Source organism: Gobio gobio, assembly GCF_949357685.1.
Source record: "Gobio gobio genome assembly, chromosome: 25".
In the NCBI taxonomy this organism is placed as follows: Eukaryota; Metazoa; Chordata; class Actinopteri; order Cypriniformes; family Gobionidae; genus Gobio; species Gobio gobio.
This window is the reverse complement of record NC_137121.1, coordinates 17,971,212-17,988,581: the sequence shown is the minus strand read 5'-3', so window position 1 is coordinate 17,988,581 and position 17,370 is coordinate 17,971,212. Positions and strand designations below refer to the sequence as shown.

General features: G+C 36.7%; 1 protein-coding gene across 2 annotated transcripts; it reads right to left on the bottom strand.

The window, feature by feature from the left end:
• Positions 1–3,602: 3,602 nt before the first annotated feature.
• Positions 3,603–16,072, bottom strand: vac14 (vac14 homolog). 2 transcript variants are annotated; one of them, XM_079808742.1, is made up of 19 exons: positions 15,397–16,072; positions 14,892–15,042; positions 14,596–14,763; positions 10,769–10,831; positions 10,562–10,669; positions 9,281–9,390; positions 9,054–9,175; positions 8,842–8,979; positions 8,556–8,696; positions 7,488–7,551; positions 7,107–7,251; positions 6,609–6,674; positions 6,380–6,527; positions 6,150–6,282; positions 5,810–5,984; positions 5,566–5,684; positions 4,729–4,808; positions 4,497–4,647; positions 3,603–4,381 (listed from the first exon to the last, which is right to left on the bottom strand). In XM_079808742.1, exons 1-19 carry the CDS (start codon positions 15,498–15,500, stop codon positions 4,219–4,221), a joined length of 2,349 nt encoding a protein of 782 aa, XP_079664868.1. In that variant the 5' UTR covers positions 15,501–16,072; the 3' UTR covers positions 3,603–4,218. The 2 variants fall into 2 exon arrangements, with proteins under 2 accessions (XP_079664868.1, XP_079664869.1); XM_079808743.1 differs by having other exon boundaries at positions 3,604–4,381; positions 6,413–6,527.
• Positions 16,073–17,370: the final 1,298 nt, after the last annotated feature.

The window sequence follows — 17,370 nt, the reverse complement described above, 5'->3', positions numbered from 1 at the left end:
GGCTTTTAACTGTACGTGTGTAAACCTCTGATAAAATGATAATATATTCCATCACAAATAAATCTCTCAATCAAGTGGCTGTGTGTATAGTACTACTATACACAACATTATAGTATTATAATATTTTCAAATACTCATTTTTATATGATTTTTATATTCTTATTATTTAAAATTATTATTGCCCCAGGTTCAGTAATGAACTCTTGAAATAAAGTAGCAGTTGCTGGGACAGATTTTAAGTATGCAACCTAATCCTGTTTACATGAAATAAACCGCTCCTGAGCAGGTTTGAGTTTCCGGACCTGTTGCTATGACAGCAAGTCCAGGGGCCAGTTGCATAAACTAAGCCATTATGTTAAGACAGTGTCTTAAGATCTAGTATGAGTCACTAGCAGTTAGGCAAGTGGCATTCAGTCTTACTTTTCGTATCAAATTAAGCCAGTCTATGTTTTTATGTAACTGATTAAAAAAAAATTATGAACAGTCTTAAAGAAAAAAATGTATGTCTAACTTGTAAGACTAGTCTTAATGGTTTATGCAACTGGCCCCCGGATGAGCTTCGAAGAACCAAACAATCCAAGATCATGCCAAATCGGCAACAATCAAGTCCAGCTAACTGAGTTAGCCACATACGAAGAGCAGACCCCTGATAGCGACAGGGTCTCATCATGTGGTTCCACTTTCCCTGAAGTGCTTGGAGAGACACCGCACCGGACCATGAGACACCGGAAAATGCCCTGGAACTGGCCTGCAGTTGGATGTTTATTCCATCCCCCTAAAAACCACACACACACACACACACACACACACACACACACTTAAGAAATAGTTCACACAAAAATTAAAATGAGCTGATAATGTATTCACCCTAAGGCCATCCAATATGTATATGTCATATAAACATAGATATATATGTCATATCTTGGCCAGCAGAGTTTCATATTTGGGTGAACTAGAACTGCACAATTCTGGATGAATCACGATTTTTTGCTGTAATCCTACTTATCAAAGGTTTTAATAGAAATAGCAGAATAATTGTAATTTAAGAATAAGATGATGTAGGTGTTTGAATTAATATTCTTTTTACAATTAATCATGCAGCTCTTCCTTTAATACAGATATTGCCTCTTTTCAGATTATATTTTGATATCTGAAATCCGTACCTGATGCTCAAATTCGAGCTCTGATATCGTACCTCTTTGTCTGGGAAACCTTCAATGTGTGATAAAAGTTAGCTAGGCAACTAACTTAACTTAAGTTAACTAACGTTAAGAGTCACAATATGTCAGTCGCCTGTCATAAAAGTCTTTCAAAAATATATAGATGAATCGATTTCAGGAAATTTAATTTATAATATAAAATATAATATAAGCTAAAACTATAATATAAATCATGTCAACTCATGTCTCAACTTCCACAGCTAAGTAGCGACATCGCTAGCTATTTTAGTCTGACTCTGGTGACCAACTAACGTCACTACTAATTATATAATAATATAACGACCAAATACAACCAGAAACAAATGTTCAGTCTTACTTGTGAAAGGTAATTCCCCGAGAACTGTTTCCAATTGTGCGGTGATTTGTACAGCCCCGAGCAGCACACGAAGCATGCATTTTTCTCAATTCCTGTTATTAGAGTTATTGGAAAGTTGCCCTCCGCAATATGGCGGCGTCGTTGACGTGCGGTCCAGCGGCCAATAGGGCGTCTATGTATTTATTATGTCTATGCTTCTAATCTGGTTAAATATAAGCCTATTGTGAATGAGAAGTAGGATAATCTCTGTTTTTTTAGTTATGAGAAAGAACCATATTCATCCTCACAGTCACGCGGAGCCGAAGCACAACCAAAACAATGTTATTCCGCAAAATGCTTGCCCTATTGTTTTTAGGGCCAATAGTTGCACAGTGTACCTTTTAAATGACAAAGGCAAACGTAAGAAAAAGTACAGTGGCAAAAATAAATTTGAATGTCCTTGTATCTCAAGTTATAGATAATTTAAAGACTCAGTGTGATCATCACATTGCTCATTCCACCCATATTGAAAGTTCATGTGGAGTGAATCTCCACAAGTGACACCAGAAATCACACAGAATTACAGCTTCTCTCCAGTCTCCAGGCCTACACATGATTGTATGGTTAAAACATTGAAATTCGTTTGATCAAAGAGCATAGAAGCTTATATGTAGGGTGAAAACTCGAAAAAAAACTATTCTAGGCCAAATTGTTGTTCAGTGTCTGGATGAATCTGCAATAAGAGGACTGGAGAGAAGTGTTATGTTTAATGTAAAGTTTGATTTTTCGTGTGGAATGGAGAATGTTCAAAAGAATACATGATCAAAGGGCAAGAGAACCAGAGAAGTTTCAAAAGCAGATGGGCTGATCTTGATGTCTACAAACAGGGCAGTTTCAGTGTTCTCGTGTCAGTATAGTGCAAACATTTATTCATTTTAAAAGCTAAAAAAAAGACTCAATACTACGAAATAGACACAATGCATTTTATAACATTAGCCTTAGTCTACCTCACGAAAAGTAGGATGGTAATCATCGCTTTATAAATTAATGCATACAATCACCCTGAAACCTTTTCACAGTGTGAAAGAGCTCAAATTAGCCTATAGTGATCTGCAGTATTCTATTTTTGGCAGAATCTAGCAACCATGGTAACTCATGGGGTATATTTTTGTGTAAATTAAAATATATATTTGAAAGAAACAATGGCTAAGATTAGTCATTTAAAACATTACAGTTGTGAATGCCATGCATAACATAAATTCTTTTTTTTTTTATGTTCCCCGTGTGGGGATCGAACCTGAGTCTGGGATCTGAAAACAGATTATTTTAAAAGCTGATCTTCCCTAAACTCATCCCATTCATTCTCTATGGTAGTGCTAATCACTACCGATGCGATATATTTCTGGCCACACGCGAATTTAATGGCGCTGTTCCGAGTTGGTTTTCCTACCTCGTGTTTCTATTTAATTTAGCAGAGCGCATAAATCATAAACAGCGGATATCTTCCGCCCTGAAAGAGCTGTTCTCGTTTGAATAAAATATGTTGTATGTGTTTTAGTTTAAAATTAAGAGTGTTTAAACTACATACACGCTTAGTTATACATGTTCGTTTAAAATTTCAATAAAGCGCTTAAAACTATAAACCCGCTTAGTCATGTCAAACATGTTAAAGCCGTCGCATGGCACGATAACGCGGAGAAATTAAGGTGAAAAAAAAATTGATCTCCCCGTCGGGGAATCGAACCCCGGTCTCCCGCGTGACAGGCGGGGATACTTACCACTATACTAACGAGGAGTGGGAAACGGCGTTTTTTGGACGTTTCAAAAATGTTGCAACTACGTTCGGCCATGCGAAACAATTATATTCCCTCATAAAAGAAATTCATAACTTCGAACTCATATTTTAGATTCGTTATAATGAAATTTTGTCAGTCAAGAAGCTTCGTCTACGGATTTTCGGTGAGAAATTCTCTTACACCCTGGTGTTGAAAGGCTTTTCTTAGAAAAAGTAATACAATAGCGCCACCTGCTGGATTGTAAAAAGTGAGTTTTCTAGGTTTCTCGTGACAAAAAAAGCATCAGAATATACACAATAATGATCATGTTCCACTTTATTGTAACTGTCTTCACATTACAGAGAATGGCTTGCATGTACATAAGGCCAATATTGACTGTGTTAATGTGCAGAAAAAAACTTTGATGAAATAAACAAGCAGACTCCAATGGAAATGCTAAGAAAACTGAAAATTATTGGTGGTGGATTGTGAAAGATAATCACAATACAAAAAAGAGACGACCGTCCATTCAAGACTCATTTACAGTACATGTCATGTTTGAGATTAAAAGTTCATAATAATAAACATTCAGGGGTACGTGCAAGGTGATCTGTACAAATATTCTGTGGAGGGTTACATAGAGTTGGGAAGGATATAACCATTGGTCCTTAATCTGTAAGATTTACCTAGTCAAATTATGTCCAAGTGTGTATGTAGTACATCGACTCCAGCACCTGAACGTAAAGCACTTCACGCATTTTAAAAATAAAGCACATCAAAGGCCCTCATGCCTATAGTAGCTCGAATACATTAAAATCGGAACAAGGTGATGCATGAATGCCCGCTACAGGTCTTACTGAGGCTCCAGTCTGCTATGTACTATCGTTTTCAAACAAAGGCTACGTAACCTCGTCCTGTCTGTGACACTTTACAACATCAGCTTCCTGTCTGGGTGCTCAGAGCGACCTGCCCTCTGATGCCTCACTTCCAGATGTTTGCTCTGGACTCGGTCGAAGTGCTGGAGCAGTTCACTGTAGTCGATGTGCGGCTGAGCCAATCGCTTGTCCTTGACGGGTGCCTTTGGGACTTCTCTGGAAAATGAAAACATTTGAGAATAGGCCGACTATTTCAGATAGAAGATCTCAAACTATTTACGAAGTATGAAAGAGACCGGCTCTGTTTGTTCAGTGTGGTTCTGGTACTTACACGGTCCTCATGAGTTCAGGGTTTGGCACACAGCTGAGCCGATGCGAGAGCAGCTGGAAAGCCTGGCTCTGAGGAAGCAACATCAACAGGCCATACAGAGCCTTGATGAGATATGGGTTATGCTCTACATCCAGTAGCTGCAGACGAAGGTCTGCAAAGAGAATGAGTGTTAATGCGGAGAGCGATCCTAAAACGATCCAAAATATGAGAAACAGTTTGCAGAAATGCTCACAGGTGAAGATGGGGCTCTCGATTAGCTGCACAAGTTTATCCACCTCCATGAGAAAGTCCACAGTTACCTCCAGATCTCCACTGATCAGCTCAAGTAAAGGAGATTTTTCGTAATTAAAAATTTTGAGTTTATACGATAAATACAATACGACAAGTTCATCCTTGTATTACTTATACAGTAGTTTGTGACATGATAGATTTTTTTTAACATATTATTTAAAAAAGTTACACTCTCAAAGAACAATTTCAAGCTCTTTAAATAATAATAAATACACACACACACACACACACTATATATATATACATATATTAAAAATTGAGTGACTTTAAAAGACGTTTATAAAAGATTGTGGTTACGAAATATTTCTATTTCCAATAGATGCAGTTCTTGAGAACTTTCTATCCATCAAAGAATCCTGTATGTAAATAATAATGTATCACGGTTTCCACAAAAATATTAAGCAGTACAAACATCAATAATAATAATAAATGTTTCTTGAGCAGCAAATCAGCATTAGAATGATTTCTGAAGGATCATGTGACTGAAGACTGGAGGAATGATGCTGAAAATTCAGCTGTCACCACAAAAATATATACAATTTTAAAATATATGAACACAGAAAAGTTATTTTAAATTGTAATATTTCACAATACTACCTTTTTTACTGTATCTTTCATAAAATAACTGCTGCCATGGTGTAGCATAAAAGACTTTCAAAAACATAAAGTTACTTTTGTGTGTAAATAAATACATACATAAACTAGAAATTAGCCATAAAAAATATGGAGACAGTCTGGAACAGAAAGATGTATTCTAGACCGTTAACAGCAAGGATACAATTTCTGTATGAGGTCGTAGGCATGCTGATAGTTCTGGGTCAGGAAGCAGAGGGACACAGTGGCCACTGGATTGTGACACCAAGAGCGATAGAGGCAGCAGAAAAGAGCACAGCTTTCCTGAAGAGTGAAAAGTAGAAATGGAGAACAATGATTATCAGCAGCACAATGTGACTGCATATCATGAGGCATTCTAAGTGCGTTGGATCGGTTTTAAAGATTCTAGTCCTCAAAGCAAATGTTACCTGGGTGCGCAAATCCTTGAGCTGGTTCCGCAGCTGGAACAGTTCGGCTGAGGTAAGTAGAATACTGTTTAGTGTCTGCACCATGGTGGAGGCAAACTTCAGATCTTCCTCCTTGAGTAAGATGTCCGCCATAGAGTGAAATATGTTCTCCGCGTGCAGGAGGAGACATAGCTGCCTGTTGGGAAGTAGAAGAAACTCGTTGACGAAAACAAATCTATCACTTTAAAAGATTAGTGATGTACTCACATTTACAGGAGTTTCTTCTTGAACTACTACAATTCGCCCAGGTTTAAATCTTTGAGGAACTAGTCCTCATTAAAAGGAACTAGGACGGTTTTACCTGATAATGAAGGCCCCTCTCACTTCTAGAAGTTTCCGCTCTAAACTGAAGCGCTTGAGCAAATTAATCATGAACTTGTAGAAGTATGAGTTCATGCTGGGAGTTGAGGGAGATAAGTCTGTCATCTTAGATCCTGTCAAAGAAAACATATGGTTTTGATTTCACAAAATTGTCATTGTCGTTTCTGGTTTATAACTACATATAAATAATACCAAGAATTGGTTACCCACCAACCACCATTGGCTGCCCATCTCTGACCCCACCTGGAATATGGAGCTCTGTTTTGTTATCCATGCTGTCGCACAACCCAGAAGTGTCTGTCTGCCCAGCAGGTGATGATGCAATTTCTGCTAAGACCTCCAAGTCTTTTAAAATCACCTGTGAGACATATTCGTTCTTTAAAATGGCTTTCGCCTTGGTAGATCAGCACTGAGATGATTGGAAGTTATGACGACTTACTTCATCAGACTCGTCGGATAGTGTCTTCAGTAACATGGGGAACAAACTATCTGTGTGTTTGAACATCTGCCATGGACATACAGGGGAATGAATCACTTTTAGCATTGCATGTTTTTAGTATTACCTGAAACTGCATATTGAAAGGGATAATTCACCCAAAATTTTAATTTCTGTCATCATCTACTCAACCTCACATTGTTCCAAACCTGTATGAGTTTCTTTCTTCTGTTGAACACAAAATAAGATATTTTGAAAAGTTCTGGCACCCATTGACTTCCATAGTAGGAAAAAAATGCTATGGAAGTCAATAAAAGATATTTTGAAGAATGTTGGTAACGTCAATTGTCTGGTTACCAACATTCTTCGAAATATATATTTTTCGTGTTCAAAAGAAGACAGAAACTCATACAGGTTTGGAACAACTTGAGGGTGAATAAGTTGTGACAATTTTCTTTTTCTTTTTTTTGGTGAGCTATTCCTAAAGGACATTTAAGAAACCTTGCGAGGGGTCTTGATGTATAAATGGTACAGCCACTTCAACACAGCGATGCGAGTCATCATTCCAGTGGATGAATCGTGTAAATGTCTGTCCAGTACTTGCACTATGCCATCCAGATCCAGAGTGACCGCAGACCTGTCAGAACTACACATCACAGAGTAATTCAGAGATCTTGCAGAACTCCTACAATGTCTTCTGATCTTTTAACCAGACAATTTGTTTTTGCATTTATTCTGAGGAGCAAACTAATCAGGTTTAAAGCTACTGGTTGACTCTTCTATTACAATTAGTGTTCATTTATTATTGCCTATGTTTAATGCGATAAATCATAAAACAGAAAGACGTACAGTATTTTCTAGTCAGTGACTGTTGAAAAGTACCTTGCTGGAGTGAAGAAAGAGATGTTGCTGAAGCCTACGGACTCCTGAGATTCATTTAGGGAATCTAAAACCAAAAACAGAGGTATCAAATCAAAGCAGGCAATGTTTTCCCAAAAAAGTTTGAGTATTACATTTCACATTTTGCATTTCTGGATCATTTAACTACAATAGGACTTTTACATTAAGAAAACAATGTTGAAACAATTGCTGGAACTATCAAGGGATCTTTATTTTATTGGCATCTACACTACCATAGGATCTCATAATCCTCCAAAAATCATTCAAATATCCTGATTTGAATTTCTTATCAATGATGAAAACAGAATTTTTGGTCAATTTAATGCATTCTTGCAAAAAAAAAAAAAAGACCCCAATCAGTGTAAATAAATGACCTATTTAGAAAATGTGAAGGTGCAAAGAGAAAAACATTGGATGCATTGGCCGGGAATCGAACCCGGGCCTCCCGCGTGGCAGGCGAGAATTCTACCACTGAACCACCAATGCTTTCCTGAGAATTTACTGTCGCCCCCTCGCTTCCAAAGTGAGGCCGCTATCATAGACAATTACCATACTTGACCACTAGGTGGCTTATTAAATCCATTCAATGGGCCTTCCTCCTTTTAACAGGCAGGGGGCGACAATGTCTTTACAGAAATGCTTCGGTGATTCTGTTACCATGCTTGACCACTAGGTGGCATATTTAAATCCATTCCTCCTGTTAACAGGCAGGGGGCGACAATGTCTTTACAGAAATGCTTCGGTGGTTCAGTGGTAGAATTTGGCCACTGTCAAAGACAATTACCATGTTTGACCACTAGGTGGCATATTTCAATCCCTCCAATGGCCCTTCCTCCTGTTAAAAGACAGGGGGCGATAGAGTCTTACCAGATATGCATTGGTGGTTCAGTGGTAGAATTCTCGCCTGCCACGCGGGAGGCCCGGGTTCGATTCCCGGCCAATGCAATCACTTTTTCATACCCTTGCCCCTCAAGTTTCTTCCACAAATATATATAAATAAGTAAAAATATAATTAAAAATATGTAAAACATATATATTTAAAAAACTTGCCATTCAGATCTCCCTCTTTCTTTAGGGTCTCCTCACTTGGAGGGGAAGTTTTGGTCAGTGATTCTTCATCATCTTCATCATCTTCAGGAGTCACCAGCTTCATCAGGCTGTGATTACATGCACTAGCAGCCTCTTTAGTACCTGGAGACGGTTTATTGAGGATATAGACAACCTAATATTAACAGAGCCACATCAATATCTTAAAAACATTTAGCTAAATAGCACTGCACACAAAAAAAACATCTAGCATAAAATGCAGAGTATATGCAAACACAGCGAAGGATACTCTTTTTGCGGTCATCATATGAAAGGCAAGGCAGCACTGCTGTCAGTATGCCGGAGGAATACGGCAGTACAACTCTCCCAGCAAGCTGGATGAATTCTCTCATCCATGTCATAGACGTCAACTGGATGAGATCATTAGCTGCAAAAAGGCAAAATAGATAATTACACTACTTACCTATACACTACTTATACATAGTTTTACATCTGACTCACTGGACTTTGATTCATCAGACACTTGACAGTGGATGACTAAGATGTTGGCCATTTCTGCAAATTTGACACTGGAAGGATTCTTCTTAATTTCTTTAAGAAATTCCCCCAAAACCACCTCACACCTATTGAACAGCAACCGTTAATGCTCTTTGAAAATGAGAAAAGGGAACAGAAAAAAGGAAGAGGGAGAGACAATCTAAGGTAAAGGAGAAGATGGTGAGATATACATCCGCCTGATCTCTTTGCTGCTGTCTCCAAGAATCTGGAAGAGTCCGTCTAGAAATTCTGGCAGATAATCCAGGAGGTTGATATCAGGAACTGACTCCAACACGTGGATCTGGAGCAGAGTCAAGCCATTACAGGAAGTCACAAAAGCATAATATATATATATATATATATATATATATATATATATATATATATATATATATATATATATATATATATATATATATATATATATATATATATATATATATATATAAGTGCTGGGCATCGATTAAAAAAAAATAATTAATTAATTGCATTTTTTCTGTAATTAATCACGATTAATCGCAAGTTTTTAATATTTTACGTTTTTAATATTTTGATATTGTAATAATTTCAGTTACTCTCCAAATTAATGTATAAACAATTTAAAGACAGCATATTTTAAATGTGTTGTACTGTCATATTTTTATGAATGAAGGCCAGTATCACTGATACTAAAGTGTCTATGAAACATTAATGACGTTACATTACAGTATAACTGAAAGCTCCCAATTTCAACATTTATTAGGCTTTAAAAAAAAACAACGTTTAACTTAATTTAAGTGAACTTAAAACAATCTTTACATAAACCCAAAATAATAAATGTTATATTTACCCATGGCCTTCCCTGTTATACATATAAAGAAATGTAATAGTTATCTTTCTTAACTGCATAAATAATAAATTAAATATAGATGAATCATTAAAGCTACAATTTTCTCTGTTCCCGTTGTTCTTTGATGAACATTAATGACAGGCATCATCAGTGCTACTGTCACTTTAAGAACAACCGCGGATCTCACGCGCTGTCCCGCGCATCTCATTTCCTCACAACTCTTTAAATTCATTTAAGACGTTATTTAACTAATTTAAGACTCCTAATATGAGAATACTCAAAATCCTCTGTGTTATTGTTTGTTCAAGAGCAAAAGAGAACTCGATGTGAGCAGGAAACTGACGTGAGTCTATCTATGCGTCGAGTGTGTGTGTGTGTGTGTGTGTGTGTGTGTGTGTGTTTGTATGTGTCCCTTGATTAGCTGACATGAGACGCATCCACACAGACAGGACGCTGACACTGACACACACACACACACACACACACACAGGACATTGGTATATATATATATATATATATATATATATATATATATATATATATATATATATATATATATATATATATATATATATATATATATATATATATATATATATATATATATATAATACTATAAGATTGATGAAAGTGCTCAACTCACCCAGGAGATAATGAACTGGCGGGCGTACTGGTTGTTAGAGTAAATCCTCTCACGCAACAGAGGGACAAATGCCACAAGGTCGAATTTGTTGCTCTCTGTTACGATGTCCTTAAAATAAAAGAGAAACGGAAGTCAGATTGTGTTACTGTTACATTTGATACCTTCAAGCTTGAACTGCTGAACCCACACGTTTCTCATCAAACTCACCTTAAGAAGCCGATCCAGGAGCTCAGATCCACTCTTTACGTTTGGATCAGGATCTGCAGCAAGCTATAAAGAGCAGATCATATGTGAGGTGAGTCTGTGGGTCACTCAACAAAAAACTGACTTTAAAGCAGGAAAAAATTATAATATAGTAATGATGTTCAAAATGTCAGTTACACAATTTAAACAAGCCTGTGTTATAACCTCTTGCATATGAAATGTCTTTTAGAACAGTATTAATAGTGTTATTTCAGTATTATTTATACACTATTGTAGCATTTAATATGTTTAATTTATTTTATAATGTAATTTTTCATTTTAGTAATTTTTTGTGCGTTTGACATTTTCATTATTTTAAGTTTGTTTTTAAATATTTCTATTTATCTTCATTTTTTAGTACTAGTAACTTCAGTACGTCAACTTATTTGCCAATGCAACATTTCTAATTGTTGTTTAAAGTCAAAAATGAAAATCATCATTTACTCAACCTCGCGTCATTCCAAAAGCGTAAGATTGTTGGTCATCTTTGGAACACAAATTAAGATATTTCTGTACCTCCACTGACAGCTACACAACTACCACTTTGACACTTGAAAAAGTTCATAAAGATATTGTAAAAGTAATCCATATGAATTTAGCAGTTTATTCCAGATTTTCTGAAGAGACACGATCACTTTATATGATGAACATGACGCAATAACTCTTGCCGAAGCTCAAATGTGCTGCATAACACAAGAATGAACCTCATTGGTTCTTGCACGTCAAGCGAACATGCTTGAGCTTCCGTTTGTGTGTGCTGATGAACGAATGTTTATATGAATAAAAGTAGGGATGTCCCGATCCGATATTCAGTATCGGTATCGGCTCCGATCCGCCATTATTTGCCGGTGTTCAGTCGATTTGTCCTACCTTGTCAGATTTTGCTACCTCCAGAGGATCGGGTATCGATCAGACAGTAACGATCCAAATCCGATACTGTGCATATAATATTCAGTGCCCCACAAAATGCACACAAAACATTATAAAGCGTCATCCACGCACCGTGCACTATAGCACCGTGTTCTGAAGCCATTCCATAGTTTAATGTGAAGTACAGATGAATATTTAAGTAATTAAATTCAAGTTCACGTGAATTCCCTCTGCTGCGTCTGTCAGCCATTTTCCATTCAGCTTTAAACTGAGTGTCGCGTTAGGTTACGACAGTCAACACGATGACACACTCTCCAAGATGATTCAGTGTTCCTGTTATTATGCTTGATCTGTAGATAACGCTCTATGGTTTTGCATAACTTGATTTTATCTTGCTGGAGTTTATTGCTGTAAACGTGTTGACATTACTTTCTAACGGGTGTCTGTTAACGATAGATCACAACACTGGACTAGAGATTGTATTGTTCTTCACGCTGGATTACTAAAATGTTAAACTGTTTAAAGAAACGGCTCGATAAAATATAGCATAGTTAGATACACTACGCGTCGATGTATCTTTCCATTTGTGTTGAACTTTTCAATGCGGACGGAGCGGCGCGCTGTGACTCTGTGTTGCGTCAAGCGCATCATCCTGCGCACGGGATGCGCATACGGCTTAGTCCCGCTCTGTAGCCTATTGAGAATGAGGAGATACGTCATGGTCGTGGGCGGAGTCTGGCCCGTACACCATTCCGGGATCCGACGCTATCGGTTGCCAGGGGTAACATTGTAAGAGCGAAACAGAGATCAGAGCAGGAAAGACGGCTCGAGGAATTATCATCGCGGCGTTTAAGCGGAGAAATTACGAGAAAACTTGAAATGGAGAAGAAGAGGTCTCGTACAGGGAGAAACTTACTACCAGCGCCAAGCTGAGGTATTTAGAGAAGCTGATATCAAAAACGTTGACCCATACGAGCTGCCACGGCAGAACTCTTTACCACCTTGCACTGAAATGTTTCTATAAATATATTTCCTGTGCATTCTGAATAATAAATATATCTCCCCACTATCCTGCAGCAGTCCAGTGCTCGTCATCCTTAGCAGTGTTTTTCTCTTACTGATCATATTTTGTACCTGTTGAGTTTATATTTTTAAATTAATTTGACTAAAAATTTAAATGATCGTTTGTGTGCGCTGGTGCTTTTATTCCAGCCTTCTTGAGTAGAATGAATGCTCGGTAAGTGCTTTAAATGGATGTAATGTTAACCATGTTAAATATTGAATTAATCTTAAACAGTGATGCACAGTAGAGGAAAATGACAGTCAACTAGGCCTACCTTGAATATTAATTAAGCGTTTTGGGCATAAACATGTTTATAGCATACAGTAAAATGACCGACAATGAAAAATGACAGAATAGTGATCAACATGTTTAATACAAATAAATAAAGGTTCGTATTGATCAAGTGTCTCACACTTCAGCATCGCGCTCACTAGTTAAGACCATGACTGACACCCTGTGGTGAAATAATGGCGTACGTTTACCAGCCGCTGCTTTCTCAGATCGGCTTGGGTGGATTAAAACTTAATGTTCAGTTGAGTTTGGAAAACTATGTACATAGTAATCATCAGAATATCTCTTCTCCAGTCTCTGTCCGAATTCATTACCTGGCGGGCAGACCCCCAAAATGGCGGAAGGGGGGCGGGGCGCTGTGTCGTGACGACATCTCCTCATTCTCAATTATAATACTTTTGCGCTATGAAAGATTATTAATAAGGTAAGGTTTAAACTGTTTGTCAATGGTATGTTATTATTTGGAGTGTTATACATATGTATTTCAGTGCCTTTTTGATAGTACTGCTGTGATTTGCACATAGCTGCACTGGTGAGGGTTTTGTATTTATTTGTTAACAATGCTGAATGCTACTGTTTAAATTGTTTTAACTTTAAGCCTGTTGGTAGCATTAAGTACTGAAGTACTCAAAGGGTGGCAGTCTTTTATAATCAACTGTTATTGTGGACTATATACTGGAGAAGTATTTGTTCTCCATTTGAATGAGATGTTTTTAGGTGGCTAATTGAGCAAAGTGCTTCCATTTATTTTATTATTATTATTATTGGTTCATAAAAATATCAGATTTATATCGGAATCAGCAAATAGCCAAAGCTGCGGCATCGGAAGTGAAAAAGTGGTATCGGGACACCCCTAAATAAAAGCCGAAATTAAATCTGTTCAGCGTATAAAGCGAACGTGTCTCTTCAAACTATTTGGACTACTAAACCTCTCAATTCATAGTTTTACAATCTCTTTATGAACTTTTTAAAACGTCAAAGTGGTAGTTGCGAGGACTGTCAATGGAGGGACAGAAATCTCAGATTTCCAAAAAATAAAAATAAAACGTTGTGTTCCGAAGATGAACGAAGGTCTTACAGGTTTGGAACGACATGAGGGTGAGTAATTAATGACAGAATTTTCATTTTTGGGTAAACTAACCCTTTAAGTTCTTTACCTAATATTTATATTTCATTTCAGTGAGCGAAAACAAGTTTCATTGAGAGTTATTTTAATTGTAGTTTTTTTTTAAATACATAGTTTTTATTCATTTGTATTACAGTTTTAGTTACGCCAGGTACACTAAATTAGTACATCACAGTAAACAAAAAGAAAATAAGAAATGTTATCGTTTCAGTTTTTTGCATTTCATTTCAGTTAACGGTTTTTTATTTTAAATAACAAAAAATGTGTTTTATGGTTTTAGTTTACTTTATTTGGTGACAACAACACTGCGTTTTACCCCTAAGAAATATTACTTTCTATTTAAATACTTATGGTACTGATAACTAAACTATTCAAAACTAGCAAATGATTCATTTTCTACCTTTCATGCATGCATCTAAACATGAAGGGGCATCAGTTTACCTTGCTTAGCCCATCAAACAGCACATTGAAGTGGGGCAGCACTGCTCCCCTGGCAACCTTCACTATATTGTAAAGGGCCTCACAGGCGTAGTAGCGCAGACGACTGTCAGAGTCATTGAAACAGGTAAGAACTGGATCAATGAGTTCTTTCAGGTACAATCCAGAATCCTGAGAAGCACAAACGATAAGATAAACAAGCAAGGTCACCATATTGGAATTTCATGCATACTAAGCGTCAATTTCAATGAGCACCAATAACTCAAAAACCTTCCGTTTTGCACAATTAGTTCACATACTTTTCCCAGGGCAATGGAGCACGCTGCCAGCCCAATAAGGCCTCCTTTTCGGCTGTGAGGGTGCTGGGACAGCGCAAACTCTGTGGCCAATATCTGGATGACATGTCTGATCTGTGCAGAGTTGTTCTGGGCTACAAATTCTCGTACAAGCCTGGCAGAAGATTGAGGAAAAGCATTCTAATAATTCATTTAAAAACACTGGCTGGGCTTCAAGAGTACCTGTATTTATGTAATAGATGCTGTTTGGACTATGGGCTATTGATCATAAGCATGACTAATGAGATCATGAGGCATGTCAGATGACAGGAGCAAAATAACAAATACCAACGACCAATAGAGAAAAACTATCTATGCATGTTATACTACTGCATTCAGTAGAATGTGTATCAGTGAGAAAGAATAAACACAGTCTAACAGGAACTGAATGTAAATACATGTTAATCCATTTAAAAGCAGATCCTCTTATTAATGAGTATTTTCACCAACTAAACAAGTTATGACTCACTTTTCAATCTCAAGAGCTGCCACCTTCCTCTTCTCGTACAGTTTGTCGTTGAGAGCTCTCACAATGTTTGGTGTCAGTGGCGAAAAATCCTTTTCTGTGTTCATTTTGTCAAAGTGTTTCAGAAAAAAGTACGCATAGAACACAACTATGAATGTTAAAACTGATCTTTGAATACAGCTCAGTGAGTGAATAAGGAGGATGTCTCATTAGATGTTCAGTTCGGTTTCTGAATAAATGTGTTAATGTGTCATCTTAGAGATTTTCCTCATCGCGCGCTTGTATTGTTACAGACAAAACGACGCTCTAAAATGTGTTTCCGAGGCAGACTCACATCACAAGCATCACTTATAAAATAACAGGACCTGCTGTCCACGACACTGAACTGAAAGCGAGGAGCAGAGGATGAGCAGTTACATGCAAAGCAGAATAAAAGCCTTAACACCTCTATAACTTAAATGATATACAACCGATGATCCGGGGGGGAAACGCGATTGCTTCTGTACAGAACATAAACCAGATGAATTTCTCCTCGCCAGTGATGACAGAAGCAGATCGCAGTGTTTTTCAATGTAAGAAATTGACCATAGCCGCCATATGTCCCGGCTCACATGACTTCCTACAAACATCGACGGCTGGTGAATCGAGCGCCGACGAATGGATTTGTTTTGATTACGTCAAAAGAGTCACATGTTCTTTGAAAACATATGACTGGTGTGAGTTCTACTGTAGCCTATACTAGCTAGCATACTACTTTTGCTATTTCTGCCATAGAAAGGTATGGTAAAAATAGTAAGATTAATGCTGAGGTTTCATTTCTTGAAAATAAATTAAGCTGTTGTGTGTACATTTTGTACATTGTATAGTGTATGTATGACCAAACATAGGCTATATATTATTTATAAATGTGTTGCCTTTAAGAATATGTTTATTAATCGCCACTTTAAATATATTTGTCATTATAAAAAATTGTCTGTCTGTACTGACCAATGTGTGATTTAACCTCCTAAGACCCAGGAAAACAAGGTCTTTTGAATTTAGTGTTTTTTTCATATCGTTACATTGTTTAGAACATAAGAAAAAAAAATGTTGTTTTGTTTTTTTTGAAAAATGATATTGTATTCATATGTTATATTATGTAGTGGACAAATAAAATGGCATGAAATGATGAATGACGGATGAAAGATATAACGGAATGTAGGGCTGCACGGTTATGACAAAAATCATAATTGTCGATTATTCCCTTGAAATTGTAATTGCGCTTATTAATTACGATTATTCTATAGCATTAAGCCTCAAAAGTCAAATATACATTGGTTTGGTTTCTTTAAATAAAAAAAAGTAAAAAATATGCATGGTATTATAATGTTATACTAAACATAAAAAATACTTAAGATAACCTGTAGATTAAGTACACAAAATAATATAAGTTGACTTTTTTTTGTAATTGCGATTACATTTTATTGAACGATTACATAATTGTGGCATCCGTAATTGTAATCACAATTACAAATTTGATTAATTGTGCAGCCCTAACGGAATGAATTGATATCCCATTTTACTTTATGCAATATGTGGATAAAATGGCCATACATGGGGTTTCCCATTCCATGCAATGTATCACTGTCTCTAATTTGCATATGAATGTGTTCTTGGAGCAACATGTAATGAAAAAATTATATTATCTAATATTTTATAGGAACATTGACATGTAATTTCTTTCCCTATTCACTTGTTGTGTCTCCCAAAATGCCTGATAAACATGATTTTAGTCTCGGTGTCCTCTATTGAGGACATGTATGAAATCAGTGCCCTGTTTTGTAACAGAAAGCCATATTTTGATTAGAACCCCATAACATTTTGCTGAGATGTTGATTTATAACAAAAAAATTAAATTAGTCGATTTAAATGATAATTACAAAATAATATCATATTTCCATAAGAGTGCTATATTTGATCATTCAGTCATTTTTAAAG

Coding starts and splice junctions, on each gene's coding strand:
- vac14 (XM_079808742.1), bottom strand. CDS start 15,500: ATGAACACAGAAAAGGATTTTTCGCCACTGACACCAAACATTGTGAGA. Junction 8,980..9,053: donor GTCTGATGAATCAAAGTCCA/GTGAGTCAGATG, acceptor GCCTTTTTGCAG/CTAATGATCTCATCCAGTTG. Junction 7,552..8,555: donor GAAAGAGGGAGATCTGAATG/GCAAGTTTTTTA, acceptor TTTTGGTTTTAG/ATTCCCTAAATGAATCTCAG.